General features: G+C 38.1%; 1 protein-coding gene across 23 annotated transcripts in view; it reads right to left on the bottom strand.

The window, feature by feature from the left end:
• MPDZ (multiple PDZ domain crumbs cell polarity complex component) overlaps positions 1-18691 on the bottom strand; it is a 125427-nt gene that overhangs the window by 8524 nt on the left and 98212 nt on the right. For 19 of the 23 annotated variants that reach the window (XM_067464380.1, XM_067464386.1, XM_067464388.1 and 16 more), the window contains 15 exons: positions 18510-18597; positions 18188-18265; positions 14471-14563; positions 14292-14366; positions 13559-13745; positions 12073-12218; positions 11195-11278; positions 10844-11037; positions 7958-8105; positions 6632-6718; positions 5234-5330; positions 5081-5124; positions 3682-3804; positions 1997-2101; positions 434-546 (listed from right to left, as the gene is read on the bottom strand). In XM_067464380.1, the coding sequence (XP_067320481.1) occupies positions 434-546; positions 1997-2101; positions 3682-3804; positions 5081-5124; positions 5234-5330; positions 6632-6718; positions 7958-8105; positions 10844-11037; positions 11195-11278; positions 12073-12218; positions 13559-13745; positions 14292-14366; positions 14471-14563; positions 18188-18265; positions 18510-18597 (1662 nt within the window). The remainder of the gene's footprint in view (positions 1-433; positions 547-1996; positions 2102-3681; positions 3805-5080; positions 5125-5233; positions 5331-6631; positions 6719-7957; positions 8106-10843; positions 11038-11194; positions 11279-12072; positions 12219-13558; positions 13746-14291; positions 14367-14470; positions 14564-18187; positions 18266-18509; positions 18598-18691) is intronic. The other 4 variants (XM_067464390.1, XM_067464398.1, XM_067464401.1 and 1 more) reach the window with 1 other exon arrangement.

Here is an 18691-nt window from a genome sequence, read left to right as displayed (position 1 = left end):
AATCCCATATTAGTGTGTCTAATGCTTCCAGAATCTGAAATGTTGAGAAGAGTTTCCAAGAATTGGGATGATGGACCAACATGCAATGTAAGGGAAGCTTTCAAACAAAATTGCAGAAATAGGACTATAGTTCCTTATAATGTTCTAGTTTTCAAGTCACGAGTTCAAACACATGTCTATATCCATACTAATCAAATGCATTGTTTTTGTGAAGACCAAAGTATTGAGGTTGGCAAACTTTTATGAACCTTTAGTCTAAAACATGGAGGAGATTCACTTGCTCCATTGACACCGAAGCCATCAATCTCAATTGGATTCAAACCCCGAAAACTTTGACAACTTTTATATAGGATGGTGTCTATTTTAAATTAGTTTGCTTACTGATGAATTAAGAGAAATAACATTCAAAGATATTTATTTTTTAAGTGCTTACCCTAAATCATCTTGAAATATGCTGCTTGATGTTAGTCCTGCAAATGAAAGACTTGACGTTGGTGGATCTTGCTGCTGGCTGGTAATAACACTGACATCTCCACCAGCTACAACCTGGTTTATAAAGGAAATGTGTACCCAGATTATAAAGTGAAACAGAATGGAATTCTACATATCAAACAGCTACCTCCCCAAGCTTCTAATTATTCTGCCTTTTTTTTTTCATGCTACCACTGGTAGGTCACTAAGAACTTTGAGAGGGAGCTCTGACTGCTCTTATCCCTATTAACAAGGTTTCTCTTTTCCCATGCTCTGTATGCTTGGCTTCCTCAGTCTTTCAATCCTAAGTGATTAATATGAATTCAACAATGGAACCAACACTGAAAGCTTCTGCATTACACATTCATTCCAATGTTATGTTTCCCCCAACCCTATACTGGTGGAATGTTGCCTTTTTGATTGTATAACAGGTTAATTCAAGTGCTTTGCGGGTTTTAAAAAAATGTTTTCCAGTGCATCTTTTCTTCCTAAAAATGACTTGAAACACTGCTCTAGGGCAGTATTCTGTGACTATCACAAGGGTCAGCCAGCCACTGCAGTACTCAGCCTCAAAATATGGCCAGAAAGGGAGGAATCTTACTGCATAGATGCAGCCTCAGACCTTAATCTGAACACTAGTTCCAACTGGAGTAGATCCACTGAATCACTTGCTGCAGTCTACGTCAACCGTGATATAAATCTCATTGATTTAATAAGTGTATTCTAGCTGGGACCTGCAAACAGATTTAGGTCTGTGTGGACTAAAGTCAGTAAGATTCGTGGGGTTTTTTTTTTACCCATGTACTTCAATACATCTTTTAAAGATATTGGTTCTCTGAATGCCTGTCTTCAATGTCATCAGTTGGGAACCCCTCCCCCAATACCAACTGCTGCTCTGGGACCAGAGTAAAGAGGGGGATCCAGGAAGATATTGTATTTATTTTATTTATTGTATTGTATATTACTTGTAATCCGCTCTGAGTCCCCTTCGGGGTGAGAAGGGCAGCATATAAATGTCATAAATAAATAAACTATATATCACATATGGGACAACATGAAATTACCTTGCCAGCTTTAAGCATGGCTGGGACAGAAACATTTTGATACAAAAGTTGTTTTGAAACTTTTTATACAATAGAACATCACATAAAGGACATATATATTTTACAGACAAGACTAGGTAAATCTTTTTTTCTGTTTAAAAAAGGCTAATCTGTGATCACAAATGCTCCCAATTGCACTCCTATCCCCCTGTCTCCCCAGCACATGACTACCCAAAAACATCTTCAGAAACATACTGATTACAAATCTCTGGGAATTTCACAGAAAAAATGCAATAAAGCATTGACGCTTTTAACATAGATACATCATAAGACAAACAAAACATATCAAAACTGATAGCCATCAAAAGCCACATTCTCCTCTAAACTTCATAGATTATAATTTCTTTTTCATGTCCACAACTTGAAAATAAAGCTTGGATCCATTCTCTGAAGATTAATGAAAACATGCTTTAAAATTTTACCTGTATTTCAATTGTGCCCAAAGCATTTTTCAGCAAACTAACAGCCTGAGAATGAGTCATGCCTTCTGTAGATGTTCCGCAAATGCTCACAATTCTGTCTCCAACCTATAAAGATATGGAGTCATGGTGAAAGAAAAATAAGACATCAATAATAGCTAAGTTTTCAACTTCAATAACAGTGCAGAAATACAACAGTGTAAAGAACATCTGAAAAAGAAGCTTCTTTTTACAAAGCCTTTGTACACCTACCTCATTTTTAGCATTTAAGTAATGATAATGAACAGGCCAAAGGTTTGCTTTTGCCTTTGAAGAGAGTTAGACCTGCTTTCCAAAGTCATAGTCCAACACTCAAACCACTATGCCAGTGGTTCTCAACCTGTGGGTCCCCAGGTGTTTTGGCCTACAACTCCCAGACACCCCAGCCAGGTTCCCAGCTGTAAGGATTTCTGGGAGTTGAAGGCCAAATAATCTAGGGACCCATAGGTTGAGAAACACTGCACTATGCCATGCTGCTCTCATTTCAATACCCCGAGACTGAATTATCAGCAATTCTGCATGGAAAAATAATGCCTACTTGATAAGGAGTGAAACAAGTAGAATGTTTCAGGAGTTTTTCAGACTACTAAAAAAACACACACACAAAGATTGCCTACTAAGACAGGAATGTGTACATGGAACTGGAGGGCCATTTTCAGCACCTCATAACCCTTTTGTGGGCCACAGTTTATATGTTCTTTGTAGACACTGAATGTTTGCCGTATGTGTTGGAAACCGCCCTGAGTCCCTTCTGAGAGATAGGGAGGTGTACAAATAAAGATTATTATTATTATTATTATTATTATTATTATTATTATTATTATTATTATCATCCTGACACAAAAACACAGTATGTCACAGCAAACAAGATCTATATGCTGGATTTCGTATCACAAAATCACAAGTTGAACACTTTCCAAGCATCTAGGACTGTGTGACATATTTTCGAATGATGTGTGCAGATCCAAATAAGGTGGTCTTTTGCAGTTGATAGATCATGATGTTTTCAATGTTTTTGGTTTCCAAATGCTGGCTGAGATCTTTCGGTCGATGACCACTGGGACCACCTGTACTGGTTTATGCCAGAGCCTTTGAAGTTTGATTTTGAGGTCCTGATAACGGCTGAGTTTTTCCTGTTGTTTTTCCTCAATGTGGCTGTCACTTGGTATGGTGACATCAATAATCCAAACTTTTTTATTTCCCACAATCGTGATGTCTGTTGTATTGTGTTCCAAAACTTTGTCAGTCTGGATTCGAAAGTCCCACAGTATTTTTGTGTGTTCATTTTCCATTATTATTATTTCTATCACCAGTTTCTGCAACTTAAAGGAGCCCATTGAGTTCTTGCTACTTTTTACTTGAGCAAAGGCTCAAAAAGTAATTAAACATAAACTATACCCATGGAATGTTTTTGACTCCAAACAGTTGAGGAATTTTGACCAAAATTTTAAAAAAAAACATTTGAGGGGGGAGTCTCAGTGCATCAAGGGCTGTACAGAGCTTTTCCAAAGGTGACAATCAATCTACAGGCCACACAATTTCCACTTCTGTGCTAAGGCAACATTTTCTTATGTGGTTAACAGATAGAAGCAGCAATACTTTTAACAAGATACCTGAAGCTAGAACATTTTATGTTGCATTCTTCTTACCCGAAGTTTCTGTGTTTGTGCTGCAACTCCATTGGGATGCATCATGGCTATAAAAATGGGAACATCTCCAAGGGGGCTTCCAACTCCTCCAGCAATACTAACTCCCAGAGAATCTGAAGGGCCCTGTGGCAGAAAATGTAAAGAACAACAAACAGTAATATTTCTTGCATTCTGTACACATTTTGAACAAGTTTTAAATCACAGCAGATGAATGCTGGGAGATCATCATTTCAAATAACAGCCAGGGAATCTAGGTGCCAGTACTGTGACTTTCCATGAAGTAACACAATGGTGAGATATTGTGTCTCTTTCAACCTTGAATGAAGGCAGCAGCAGGCTTTATGAAAATTGAAGCTTCATGTTGCTGCCCTCTAAAAGGTGTCCCCCAATTTGTACTGGGAGAGCCCTTTTGGGCAAACCTAGTTTACAAGAAGGTGACTGCATTGCTGGAAAAAAAAACACCACCAAATTGGGGTGTGGGGGAGAGAAAGTCAGAATATTCTACATTTCATTTATAGGTACTGAAAGCAAAAATAGATCATAGTAATGGAGAACTACCACAGCCCTTGTGGAAAATATTTTGAGAAATGACTTACCTTTTAATGTCTCGCAATGGAAAGAGATGTGATCAATTTGCAGGATGGCCACCTCAGTTTTCAAAACATTTGCACCTTTATAATTTCCATAAGATATCCAAAGGTTTGAAAAAAACAAACACTATAGTTTTGGGCTACAATTCCCAGAATTCCCTAGCCAAAATGACCACTAGTTGGGGAATTCTGGAAGCTGTAGCCCAAAAATAAATGTTGCAAAGCTCTGGAAAGACCTGCGCAAACAAGCCATTTAACCCTTACATTAACCCTGCTTGGTTGATTACAAAATCCTGTACCATATTTTGCCTAACTTCCCGACATATTTTTAACTCATCCATAAGAAAAGAAAGTAGTAAATTTGTAAGTAAAAATAGCCCTGATTATAAACAAACTGTCACATGAACCCCACCCCCCCTCTTTTTTTTTTTTCTTTTTTTTTTGCAGTGGAAGTTACAGTGCTATGCTAGATAAAGAAAACCGTGATTCCAATCAAATATTGGCAGCTGGTGTTGTTCTAGAGAATCTGAAAGGCAACAAGTGAACTATGTCTTTCTTAAATTCTGTTTTAGGGAAACACTATTCCAGTTTTGAAGAATTAATAATCCAATGTTTATTTTCTCTACTAAAATTGGTAGTAAAAACACATCCTTTGTTGTGATGATCAAAACAAGAATATTCCTGCCTTTAGGTTGGCTGAGATGGTTGCCCTTGCTTTCTTCTTAAGCTGAGACAGTGTGATTTGCCCAAAGTCATGCAGTCAGTAAACGCAGCATCTAGCATGATACAAACTTCTGTATTCTACTTGCCTTTTTGATTTCCACTGTTCGTAATCCTTGTATTTCAGATGCCACTGTAAAAAGGAAATAATCATGTGAATAACTGAATAACTACCAAAATAAATATACCAAGCAAACAAACCAAAATGCTCCAAGCTGATGTTTCCCCCGTTTGAAACTTACAGGAATTCTTCTTCAGAGTGTTCTCATAACTTTCAGGTACATTCAATCCAGAACCTGAGAAACTGAAGGATGATAGGCTGCCACTTCCTTCACTGACCTGAGAGAGAGAGAAACACCAGCAAGAATAACTCCTAGGTCCTTATATCCTGTTTTCTTTCTACATGAATTTCTACCAATGTTGCCTCCTATTTTTGTCACGTTTGATAAGCAATGTATTTCTTTGATTATGCCTATCAGTTGGTCTCAAGGTCTCTTAAGGAGCGAAAGCAAATGCATGAGTCTGCATTTCTGACTGTTTGCTGAATATAAGGGAGAGTAAGTGTGTGACAGATCAATATAAAATATTGTGCACCAGAAAATTATTTATAGAGAGAGAAAAAGAATTCCTAGTCCTAGGAGATACTGTAGGATTGCCCTCACAAAATCAGAGGATGATGATGAACCATGTCCCTCTATTTCAGTGGTTCTCGACCTGGGTTCCCAGATGTTTTTTGCCTTCAACTCCCAGAAAACTTAAGATGGAAAATGATTTTAGTAAGGAGACGCTGAGGATTTATGTTTTTATTGGCTTTGTATGGTTTTATATTATATGTCAAATGTTTTTAATTGTTTTTTTTTTTATGATACTGGGGGCATTGAATTGTGCTGACTGTGAACCACCTTGAGTCGCCTTTGGGCTGAGAAAGGCAGTATATAAATATGGTGAATAAATAAATAAATAAATAAATAAATACAGGTAAACCGGCTGGGATTTCTGGCCAAAAACATCTGGGGACCCCAGGTTGAGAACCACTGCTTTATTTGAATAAACCAATAAAGCACATTTTTTCTCATGTCAGAAGCAACTTGAGAAACTGCAAGTCACTTCTGGTGTGAGAGAATTTGCACATGTAGGACTATGACTCCAGAAACCAGAGGGAAACCCATTAGGGCACTCTGGGTGAGTCACACTCATAAAACCTCATTGGAAGGATCACCTTATGGTTTCCGTAAGTTAGAAATGGCTTGAAGACACACAACTAAGAAGAACATTCCAGTACACAATACACTGCCCACAGGGTGTGGGGAAACAACATGCCCTAAAAGTTTAGCAGAAGTCGTATATCTAACTGTCAATTTAACATTCAATACATCTATAGCTACGGCTTGTCTTTTGATCAGGTTTCTGCTACATCTCACCTCTGAGAATCTATTTAACAAAATGTAGGATAAATCCAGTATGGAAATGAGTACATAAAATGCTTTTTTATGTACTTGGCTTTCAGTTTTATTTCAGTTCCGATAGGTCTCCGCAGAAAAATCACTGGCACTACAAAATCAATTCCCTTTTTATTTGCTTATATAATTTAACAGTGCTTGTGATGGTTCCAAATGAAGCCAATGCAAGCAGTTACAAACCTGGCTGCTCTGAGACGTTCTCCTCTCCGAATGGAATGGACCTGCCTTTATTCTTCCAACTTCTAGTCTGACTGTACCTAATGAGCACTAGAGAGCAGGCATTATTTGTAAGACACAGATTCCTTAACCCAAGATCATTAAAGGCACATCCCACTTAAAAAAGAAGAACAAAGGCTAATTCAGACAATTACCAACCAAAACCCCTGTTGTGTGTTGGCAGTTGCATGCTAAACCAGTGCTGGCATGGACCAGATCTAAAACCATGAATGAAAGCACAGAGTTCATCACATAGCCCACAGTTGCCAACTGGGCTCAGGGACATAAAAGAGATTTCTACAGGAGCAAGTTCATAAAAGGGACAGTAAAATCAGATGAATTTCATGGCGACTGGCACAGTAATATTCAGATAACAATTCTAACAAAATTGTACTACCAGTTCTCTCCAGTGGTGTAGAGTCAAAGTTTTGATCTAAATGTAACATATGGGGAAAGACAATTCACTGAAGTGGTGAATATGCCAAGAGTGAATCAGTTTTCATTAAATGCTCACCAGATGAAGAAAGTGGGCTCATGATTCAAAATTCCAGCAACACCAGATTCAACTACAGCAGGCTCATTCTGAGTCCAGCACATTAGCTCCTATCCAAATACTCAGCAAGGATGCCCCACTAGGTATCTTCACTGGTCTCAACATATGCAATTAAATGCAGGAGATCACTGAAGCCTAACTACTAACCATTCTGTTGAAAACAGAACATACAAAACACCAGGTCTTTTCCTTTTTGTTTCCAAGTAGGAAAAATCCATGCCACTTACATGACACTTTCCTGTTATTTCTTACACTACAAAATACAATCCAAATTTTGCATAGTGGAAATGCTAAGAAGATCTTGTCTAGAACATGGCCTTTTACAACCATTGGCTGAGCCATTTAGTGCTAAATCAGAAGAAGGCCACATTTATAAAATCCTAGTAAGTCACCTCTGGGTGTGATGAAAGAAATAATAAATGTAAGTAGGTGTCATTTCTAAAACAAGCTGTTCAACACAGCACTTTTATTTGGTTTACAAATATGGGGGACGTAAATGCTAATCTTGGTGTCATATATGAATATGCTATCTAATAAGAGAAGCAGTACACTTAAAAGAGAAGTACACTTAAAATCAAAGGGAACATCAATAATTGCTTTAGATTGTCTCTAAAATGAACAATTCACTCAAATCATATTAAATAAAGTAGTAGAAGACAGTGGTAAGCATAGATTCAATGCAGCATTGGTCTTGGTCTGAAATAAAATAATAGTTTCATTTACTGTTTTGTCTTTACCTTTAACAAAGCAGCCACTGCCTCCTGGTTAGCATTTCGAACATCTTCACCATTCACCATTAATATCTGATCGCCTTGCATCAATCTCCCATCTAGATCTGCTATACCTCCTTTGACAATGTCTGATACAAATACTCCAGTATCATTTCTGCAATCACAATATGGATTTATGTGGTTTGAAAGTTTGTCTATAATATTCCATAATGTCTTGTAATGAAAAAAAAATGTCTCATTTTCATGTAGATGTGGATAGTAATTAACTTACTGGGAGGCCAGGCATGTAGCCGGGGGAGGGGGGGCTTGGGGGGCTTCAGCCTCCCCCCCCCCCGAAATTCTCATGGTGGTCGCGAAAAGGCCTTACTGGTACATTATTTAAACTGTTATGTTTATTCATATCATGATCTGATCACCATGCTCAATATATCTCATATGCATGGGGGTATTGGGGTAACGATACAAAAGGTTTGCTAGGGTAGACCCTCTTTCACTCAGACTCAGCCCCCCCACCCCCGAATCAAACTCAGCCCCCCTCCCCCCGAATCAAAATCCTGGCTACGGGCCTGTGGGAGGCATGCACTAACCAATATTACAGGGGAAAAAATCTAATATTGGTTAGTGAATGCCTCCCAGTAAGTTAATTACTATCCACATCTACATGAAAATGAGTTGTATTATTTTGCTGTGGGGACACAAAATTCTTTCTTCCTCTTTTCCAAGCACAAATAATCTAGCACAAAAGCACAGCACATGCAGACCTTGTACAGGTACATGCATGTAATGTTGGCAGGTGGAGTACCTGGAAGAAGCATATCATGTCCCTATTAAAGGAACTCCACTGGTTGCCAATAAGTTTCCAGTCCCAATTCAAAGTTCATAGCCCGAAAAAACCCACAAGAACTGAAAGTTCAGGTCATTACCTACAAGGTCCTACACAGTTTGGGTCCAACCTATCTTTGGAACCGCATCTCCCCCTATGAGCCTGTGCGGGCTCTAAGATCTGCTGGGAGGCTGTCCTCTCAGTCCCACCTCCGTCTCAAGCATGGTTGGTGGGGACGAGGGAGAGGGCCTTCTCAGTGGTAGCCCCGTTTTGGAACACCCTCCCCAGGGAAATTAGGCAAGCCCCTACTCTGCAATGTTTTCGGAAGGAGTTGAAAAAATGGCTTTTCAAACAGGTCATCGACAATGCCTAAGACATCAGATGAACAAACAAACTGACTCTGGCACTTTATGTCACTTGAAATCTAGTACTGCCCATTTTATTTGCTATCGCCACATTTTTATTGAATATTTAATCTAATTTGAGCTGGGTTTTATTTTTTGATATTTTATATTTTTGTATTTTATGTGTTTCATAGCACTAATAATTTGTTTTGTAAGCCACCCTGAGTCCCTTTGTGAGATGGTGGCACGATATAAATAAAGCTGTTGTTCTTCTTGTTGTTGTTAGCAATGTCTTGAACGCAATTACTTCAACCTAGGAGCTTGGGAAATTTACCCATTTGGACTACAACTCCTAAAATCCCTGAGCCAGCATGGCCACTGATCATGTTGGCTGAGGAAACTGTAGTGTAAGAACTAACCTTTCCAAACTGTATTCCATTCACCAAAACAAATTCTTTTCTTGCAGGTCATAAAATGCTGGGAACTGACATCATGCTGCAAAAGGGAATGGCTTATGTGTTCAAAAGGATTATATTCTTAAAGAGATGAGTATGCTAACAATCAAAACATTTTTTAAAAAAAATCACAGAAATGCACTTGCATTTGTCCAGATCTCATTCTCATGTATATAATAAGCACTGAGAATTTTGGGCTCCATTTAACAAATAGCAGGGGTAGAAAGAAGGACAAAAGAGTCACAGACTCCACGAAAGGTGGGTTTTGTTTTGCTATATCTATTATCCTTCTTAAAAAGTGGCATTGAAAAGGTCAGATAATTACATCCGTCAGACTGCAGCATGTCAGGAAGAAAGTAAGCCAGTTTTTTAGAATGTTTTAAAATGTGGTTTTTAAAACTCATATTTTTATTTTAAAAATACCTTATACAATAATCTCACTGGGAATTTGATGGGGAAGAAACATATATAAGAAATGTCCTGATTCTTTTGCAGTTATTTTCCACATTATTCCTTCCCATAAAGTCAACTAGATATGCTAATGGAACGGGGTGGGGGTGGGGGTGGGGGAGAGATATAATTTCCCAATAATGTGTTGGTCTCAGATCTACTCTTTTAGAAAGCTTCTTAACAATGCTTGTTGGAGCAAAGTTGGTGCCAAATGCCCAGCACGAGTGACATGGCAGTAACACATTTAGTATTGCCAGAGTGAAACAATAACCTATTATGAAGTAATAGTACCATCTTATCTTTGTTTCCTATCTGAATTTCAACAGGAAGGGAATTCTCAAGTATAACAATGTTTTAGATCAAGGTGGCTCCATATGTCTTAAGGGGCTTAAAGAGGTGCATTCTTAAATTATTCCTTAAGGCTTTCTGCATGCAAGTGGTACAAACATAACAGGCCCTTGCTGTTTGCTGAGTAGGTTTGCCATCTGGTGCAAAGAGGAAGCTGTGATAACTATTTATAGTACACTGTTGCAAACAGAACAACATTTCCTTATATCTTTCTACTTCTAGGGAGTTCTATTTTGTAGGTGGCTCTTATTTGAACTGCACAGATAGGAAAGTAAGTTTGATTTGCAGAATATATGGACCAGAAAGAAAAAGGGTGGACTGAAAATAGATCTCTGAAGCCAAGATCCAGTTTTCTGATGTTTGGATCATACTCAAAATCTAACATAAGGGGTGAAGTATCTGCCTTCTTGCTCATATTTTCTATCTGGCATTATCCTTTATTGCAGTTTCAGAAAGCTCTTCATGAACGTACCTTTTCCCAACAATACTGAGTCCAAGACCTTTTCCTGGTTTCTTTTGTAATTCTATGCTAAGTACATCATACATGTCTTCCTCCTTATATTGGGCTTCGTCCCTATAAACAGTGAGGCGGACTTTTTGAGGTGTCTGTCTGAGAACATTTATGGCTTCATCATGTGTCGCATTCCTTAGGTCAATACCATTCACCTGGAACAGAGTTGTATGGCAGATATAAGAAGTTGGATCCGTCCATGACTTTAATTCAAGAAGATACTGGATAACTCTTTTAGTTCTTTCCTCCCCACACCCAACAATGTATGCAATGTATGGTGAATGAAGATAAACAATACACATTATATTATACCTCCAAGATCTGATCACCAGCCCACAGTCTTCCATCTTTGGAAGCTGCTCCTTCTTCATAAACTTCATGGATAATAATAGCTCCCTGTAGATTGAAAGGCAATAGTGTTAGCTAACATATGTGTGTACTGAAATGATGCCAGACCTAAGAAATAGGGAGAGTTTACAAAGGATTTAAATACAATGAAACCCCAAGTAATCAGCTACCTGGAATAAACTCAGAAATGTGTGACTCAAAGTAAAAAATTCTAAAGAATTTTGTTATATTTTTGTCCAGGAAGCAAAGTATAATAATTAGTAACCAGGGGACAGAAAGCAACAGTAAGAAAAAAGAAAGGAAAGAGAAAAATAAAGATTTTCATTGCCCAATACATTTTAAAGTACTCTTTCCCAGAAGCATGAGAAAGATCAACAAATATTTTATATAATACTATACTGTAAAAACAATTATACTATATGTGAAGGGTATACTAATATTAGTTATAATGGCACTGAAAAGGATGGGACAACAAATATCTTTATAATATTTGGTACATATTTTATTCTACGTATTTTACATATAATATTTATGTAGATGTTCAAATACTCTTCAATACAAAAATAATTAATCTGAATAATTTTATTTTTGAAAACCTTATGGTCAGAAAATGTATTTCTGAAAACAGAAATGTATCGGCTTTTATTTTTCATTTATTCAACTAACATAATATATGTCTACCACTGCAGTCTGCTATACATTTATCTTTCGGTGACCAATACTGAGTGCAATGGAACTTACTTCTAAGTAAGCATACTCAGGATTGTGCTAACACCAAGTTTTCATGCAACAAATTTCATCTCTAGATAATATACAAATTGTGAAGTTCCGTCTTTACTAACCAGTAAAGTGTCAGCTCCTCCTACAATGCTCAAGCCAAGACCAGTACGCCCCTTGGATATATCAATTGTAGTTTCACAGCCAGGGATGATGGGGCATGTTGTTGGGTCAGAAGCTAATGTTGCTGGCGTTGAAGACCTGCTTGTGTCTGAAAACAGATTATTACTAGTTATAAGAAAAATGCTATATATGGTAATTTAGGAAACCAATTTTAACCAATTTTAAAAATGCTTCAAATTAAGGAACTAAATGTACAATCTAGCACAACTGGGTTACAAGATAATCGAAGACCAGGAATGAGTAAAATTACTGAGCTCAAGTTAATTTTTTACACAACTCAAATGCAGAAAGCACTAACTATATTTAAATTCCATCTGTGGGACGAATTAATTGCTGTTATGGCTTAAATATCATGAATTTCAATGGGGCTTCAGCAGGAATATGGAAATAAGCCCCTTTGTATACTTATTTGTTGTTTAACTTTTTCAGGATGAAGCTGTAAACTATTGTTCTGTGATACCTGAACAAATTCATGGCATACAAGCAATGCTCTATATGGGCTAAAAATTCTCACATTGTCAATGGAATTTGGATACCACAACACATCTGAGGCCCAAATATATTTATTATATATTTATGTATATCTATATAGTTATTTTGAATGTAAATTGTAGTCAAACATATTGCAAGTTGATGTTCTTGTGCATCTTCCAATCATTCCATACTTACATGACCTTAAGGCAAACCAATCATGGGGTTTTCTTGGCAAGATTTGTTCCGAGGGGGTTTACCACTGCCTTCTCCTAAGGCTGAAAATGTGTCTTACCAAGGATCACCCAGGGAATTCAAGTCCATTTCTCTAGTATCTTAATCAAATAAATACACCAAGCTGGCTCTCACTTAATGTATTACACACATCTAATTGTTATATACCTATAGTTGGTTATGTGATGAATCCTGGAAGCATTACTTTACATCTTTCATGGTCTAACTGTACAGGCATTGGCAAACTCTGGCCCTCCAGGTGTTTCAAATTTAAACTCCCACAATTCCTAACAGCCAGTAGGCTGTTAGGAATTGTGGGAGTCGAAGTCCAAAACACCAGGATGCCAAAGTTTGCCCATCCCTGGTCTAACACCATGTTTTTATTTTACGAGGCCAAATTACAAATCCAGTATGAAATCTGGTAAGACATAAACATGGGAAGAAGTTTTTTTAAAGAAACCATAGGTGAATGATCACTACAGAAATCTGTTTTAAGTAATTCACTGAATGTGGGCATTCCTTCGTTCTAGAAATAGTCTTTGACTTCCAGTTCAGTGACAACAGTTCAACGGCTCATTACAGCTTTATGATTCCTATCTTCCTGTAATATTAAGAAACATATGATTGGCTCAATATTCTACATGTGTGGAACCTGTGTGTGTGTGTGCCAACCCATTTTTCATTTAATTTCATTTAATTCTGGGAAAAGTAGAAGATCCTTACTTTTAATTGACTCCGGTTCTGGTGATTCAGAAGGTGGAAGAATTGCTGGCTGCTGGATATTAGTTTTCTCACCCGAAGTAGTAATGCAACTCAGGGGATGTGGCTGACCAGCTGTCTGAGTCTCCGGTTCTACTGAATTGACTGTGAGCTTCACTATGGGCTTTGATGTCTTCAACAAACTGATAAACTTGACAAACAAGAAATAGAATGTGCGATCAGGGAACCAATCGATAGAGGCATTTGATTTTAGACTAGTGTATTCTAATTGGCTATTTTACTAGACTGGCAAGAGCAGAGCAGATTCCGTTTCTTTGACAAAATTTGTCAGATGTATTTCTCTATTCTATATCCTGCCTTTCTGATTCAGTTCGGCCACAAACAGCTGCTTGAGAGGCCCAGCTGGAGTGTAATTTCCCTATTTGCCTGTTGCTATTCAAAAATCCAGAATTTCCACAGGGAAAGGGATAAACATGTATGCAAGCCTTCATTGTTGTGTACTGGGCTATGTTTATAAGATTTGTTTTCAATTAGCTTTGAAAATTCTACAATACAAACCAACAAAAAACATTATTTTTGTCAGGAATATGTGCTGAGAAGAGAATTAGAAACAGTTTTAGTGTAATTCATCTTTTCTTATAAGCTTTACTTAAAGTTGTCTTGGTCCTTCATGGCACATCAACAGTTGCGGAGAAAGATAAAAAAAAGCAGCACATCATATTTGCTACTCAAGTACCTTCTCTATAGGGTATCCCACAACAATTTCATCGTCCACTGCTAAAATCTGATCTCCAACTTTAATCCTGCCATCCTGAAATCAAAACGAACATAGTGAGGTGAGATTTGGCAGAAGTGAGAAAGAAATGTCACCCCCTATACATTTATCCATTTCCTTCCTGACTAGGCCACACTTACCTTTCCTGCTGCACCATGCTCTGTTATACTCTGAATAACCACACCATTAAATGTGTCTTCTTCACCAATGGCAATGCCTATGCCACCTTGATCCTAAGGTAAAACAGAAGACAGCCACAGTTATAAAAGAGCATTAATAAACACTATTCAGTGTATAGTTGTATAAAAAAACCTATCTTTGCTCATTTCTGTACAAAATCACCAGATCTTCAACTTTGGGCTCCCACGCTATCTTAACTACTTGGAAGGTGAACTGGCTGCACAGGGAACAGATTGGAGACTATATAGTTGAATCACATAAGAATTTATTAAAAGACAAAAATTTTAGACTTTCCTCCTGAGTCTCACTACAAAGTCTTTATGAGGAGAGCTAAAGTCTTTGAGAGATAGACACAGTTCTAGCCAAACTGAGGCTCTTGAATCTTTATTTCTTCTATTGTCTCTGATGTTCAACACTCTCTAAGACAATCTCAATATTTAACTTTGACTGGACTTGAATACAACTCTGACGGGACATGAATACAACTCGTGTAATGAAGTGACATTGTGTTGTGATTGTATATTTTTTGTATGTTAACACATGTTAACACATGTTGTGAACCGGTCCGAATCCCTCTTTGAAGGTGAGAGGGTCGGTATATAAAACCTCGAAATAAATAAATAAATAAATTTGCTGTTTTGTAGATTTTCACCTTTCTTCTCTCTTCACCTTCCTGTTACCAAAAAGGCTGCCCCACTCCAAGAAACAGAAGTGCTTTGCCTGAGGATCTGCACCAGAGGGGATTGTTAAAGGGTTCCGGCAATAGAGGCTTCAAATGCAAAGAGGCTGTCTAGACCAGGGGTCCTCAAACTTTTTAAACGGGGGGCCAGATTACTGTCCCCCAGACCATTGGAGGGCCGGACTATAGTTTTTTTTAAAAAAACGATGACCAAATTCCTATGTCCTATTTTGCTACTGTTATGAATTGTAATGTAAATATCTGATATGCATCATGTATTTTTATTGTTACAATCTGAACATAAAGCATGGTTTTAGCATTTCTGAAGATAAAATAGTTCCAATTAAAATGAGGAAAACATTCTATTTTCTGTCGTTTTGAAAGTGGTTTTTGGAATATGTAAGCATGAGTCCCCTTTCGGGGGGGGGGGGGGAGAAGGGCAGGGTATAAATATAGAAAATAAATCTATATAAAAATGTAATGTTCATTTGTGGGATTCAAAAACTCAAAAAGCACTGGACACCTAACAACCCAATGTATGTCCTTCACTCAAAAAAAATTGATTTTGTCATTTGGGAGTTGTAGTTGCTGGGATTTATAGTTTACCTATAATCAAAGAACATTCTGAACCCCATCAACGATGGAATTGAACCAAACTTGACACAGAGTTCTCCCATGACCAACAGAAAATACTGGAAGGGTTTGGTGGGCAGTGTCCTTTGGTTTTAGAGTTGTAGTTCACCTACATCCAGAGATCACTGTGGACTCAAACAATGATGGATCTGGACCAAACTTGGCACTGATACTCAATATGCCCAAATGTGAGCACTGGTAGCGTTTGGGGGTTGTATTTGCTGGGATTTATAGTTCACCTGCAATCAAAGAGCATTCTAAACTCCACCAATGATGGAATTGAACCAGTCTTGGTACACAGAACTCCCATGAAAAACAGAAAATACTGGGTTTAGTGGGCATGGACCTTGAGTTTTGGAGTTGTAGTTCACCTGCCTCCATAAATCGTTGTGGACTTCCGATAGATCTGGACCAAACTTGGCACTGACAATCAATATGTCCAAATGTGAACACTGGTGGCGTTTGGGGGTTGTATTTCCTGGGATTTATAGTTCACCTGCAAACTTGGCACTGATATTCCAAACCTTTTCACAGCGGCGCTGCAGGGGCTTGTTCTCCCGGCGCAGCTGGTAGTGGAGCGGGAGGCGCCTCGTGGCCACGGAGAGCAGAGCGGCCAGAGCAGAGGGTGTCCGAGATGGGCAGAGCTGCGCCCTGCGCCGCTCCGCCCATTGCGGACACCCTCTGCTCCGGCCGCTCGGCTCTGCAGAAGACCTACCTGGGAGGCTTCTCCCTCCCACACAGGCAGAGCGGCCAAAGCAGAGGGTGTCCGCAATGGGCGGAGCAGCGCCGGGTGGGCGTGGCTAGGCCAGGCCAGGCCGCGCGGGCCAAAGAAAGGCCCTCGGCGGGCCGCATACGACCCGTGGGCCATAGTTTGGGGACCGCTGGTCTAGACTGACCCCACACACACACACACACCCATTTTAGAGAACAATGTAGTTTAGAATGTTTTCCTTTGGACAATTACAAATACAAATAAATGCTCCATTTGGAAATAAATAGAATTTGAAGTATATAACCCCTTGGGTTTCACATGGATGTGCGGGACTGGGTCCCCTGTTATGATCTGGTCATCGACTGTAATAAAGTTTACTTACTTACTGGAAATAAATAAATAAATGTATGTCCTGCCCCCTCTCCAAACAGGACTCAAGGCGGCTTACAAAAAAATAAGTTACAGTACAAAACCAAAAATAAAAATAGAACAAACACATAAACAATCATATTAAAACCAAAGCAAACTAAGAACTAAAAATAACAGTATCATAATATATTATACACCAAGGCAAAAACCAGTTCCAAATAATGGAAACCATTGCTTAGAGCATGGATTTTTTATGGGTGGTAGTGGTATCCCAGCTCTTTGAGAATACGATAAAAGTGATAAACCTCTTTCTCAGAAAAATCATTTTAAATAAGAGTGTTCAGAGTAAGAGGAAGGAAATCACATAGAGCCCGAGTCCATAAGATCAGGTTCACCCTACATGGTTAGCTCATTTAAATAGTCTCCCAAGCTCATAGTTAACAGTTTTCAAAGCACTGTTGATGCCATTTATGTCAGCCTTTTTCAGTAGAGCCAGAAAAAGAAATTGCCTTTGACTCACAGTTTGACAATTCTTGAATATCCCAACATTATATTTTTCAACAAACAAGGAAGCTTATCATGTATTGTCCGTTACGAAACCAGAAGCTATAGTCAAACTATAGTTGTTGCTGTTGGGGGTTGCCGATGGAAGCGGTACTAACATACCCACTGAGTTTTTCCCTAGAACCATACATTAAATCCATATGTGATTAATTGCTAGCTAGCAGTGATGTCTTTCATTTCAAATAAAAAACTCTGGCCATTCTAAGCTTATTAGAGTTTGCAGCAGAAAAAAAACCTTGAAAAGCAAACAGATATGTACATCAAAGCCTAGTTCAGTTGCACCTCCATCCAGATTTGAATCTAGGACTATGCCAAAGAACATTGTTAATTTACTTAACGTTAAGACATTTGGACAAAACCCCTACCACATGCATATAAACAAGCTAGGAGTACTCAAATTATATTTACAAATCACATAAAATTAATTGTTGGCTTTTCCAGAATCAGCTGGATCAGTATACTAGTTGTGTTACACAGAATCACTAAATTAGAATCTTCTATGTAAGTAGACTATATCTGATCCAGATACTTAAACATTGTAGTTAAAGGTGATCCACACAAATTCTGTTAATGAAACTTAACACAGAAAAGTGTTTTTGTAGACATTTTTCTAATTCTTAGCAGCAGTGGTTGCCCTCAGCTCACACTCAAGACATCACAGACAGATGCATTCAAGGGTAATAAGATCTGCATCAAACAAAACTCATCCATACAATTTACCTTAGGAAGTTCCACATTTAGAATATTCTTATATAAACTCAAATCTACAGATGGAACAGGACTCTGATTCACTTCACCCTAATAAAAGAAGAAACATATTATCAAAACATACATATATGCAAAAATCAAACATATCTCAACCACTATAGATGGTGCAGATCCAGCATACACAATTTCCCTCTTATTTCAGTCTTATAGAAAAGCATCTCTATTAAATTTGCTCACCTTGTCAAAGTGTATCTTGGCATTTGCTCAGTAAGTAAAAAAAGGTTACAGACAAAAACCTTGTTCACTAATTAATAATGTCAAATCCTTATGGTACCTCATCATGCTGAGTCCCAGAAGATGTAGTAGAGGTCTCTGCTGAATTCCCAGGACAAACTGCCATCTGATGGACAGCATCTTTGTTTCTACAATATGAAGCATTTACAACTTAAAACCATCCATTTTATATTTGTGGACAGTATCAAAATGCCATTCATTAAAAAAAATGTGACATTTTGA

The sequence above is a fragment of the Anolis sagrei genome, chromosome 2 (assembly GCF_037176765.1).
Source record: "Anolis sagrei isolate rAnoSag1 chromosome 2, rAnoSag1.mat, whole genome shotgun sequence".
In the NCBI taxonomy this organism is placed as follows: Eukaryota; Metazoa; Chordata; class Lepidosauria; order Squamata; family Dactyloidae; genus Anolis; species Anolis sagrei.
Note: the sequence above shows the minus strand (reverse complement) of the source record. Positions and strands in the feature narration are given on the sequence as shown.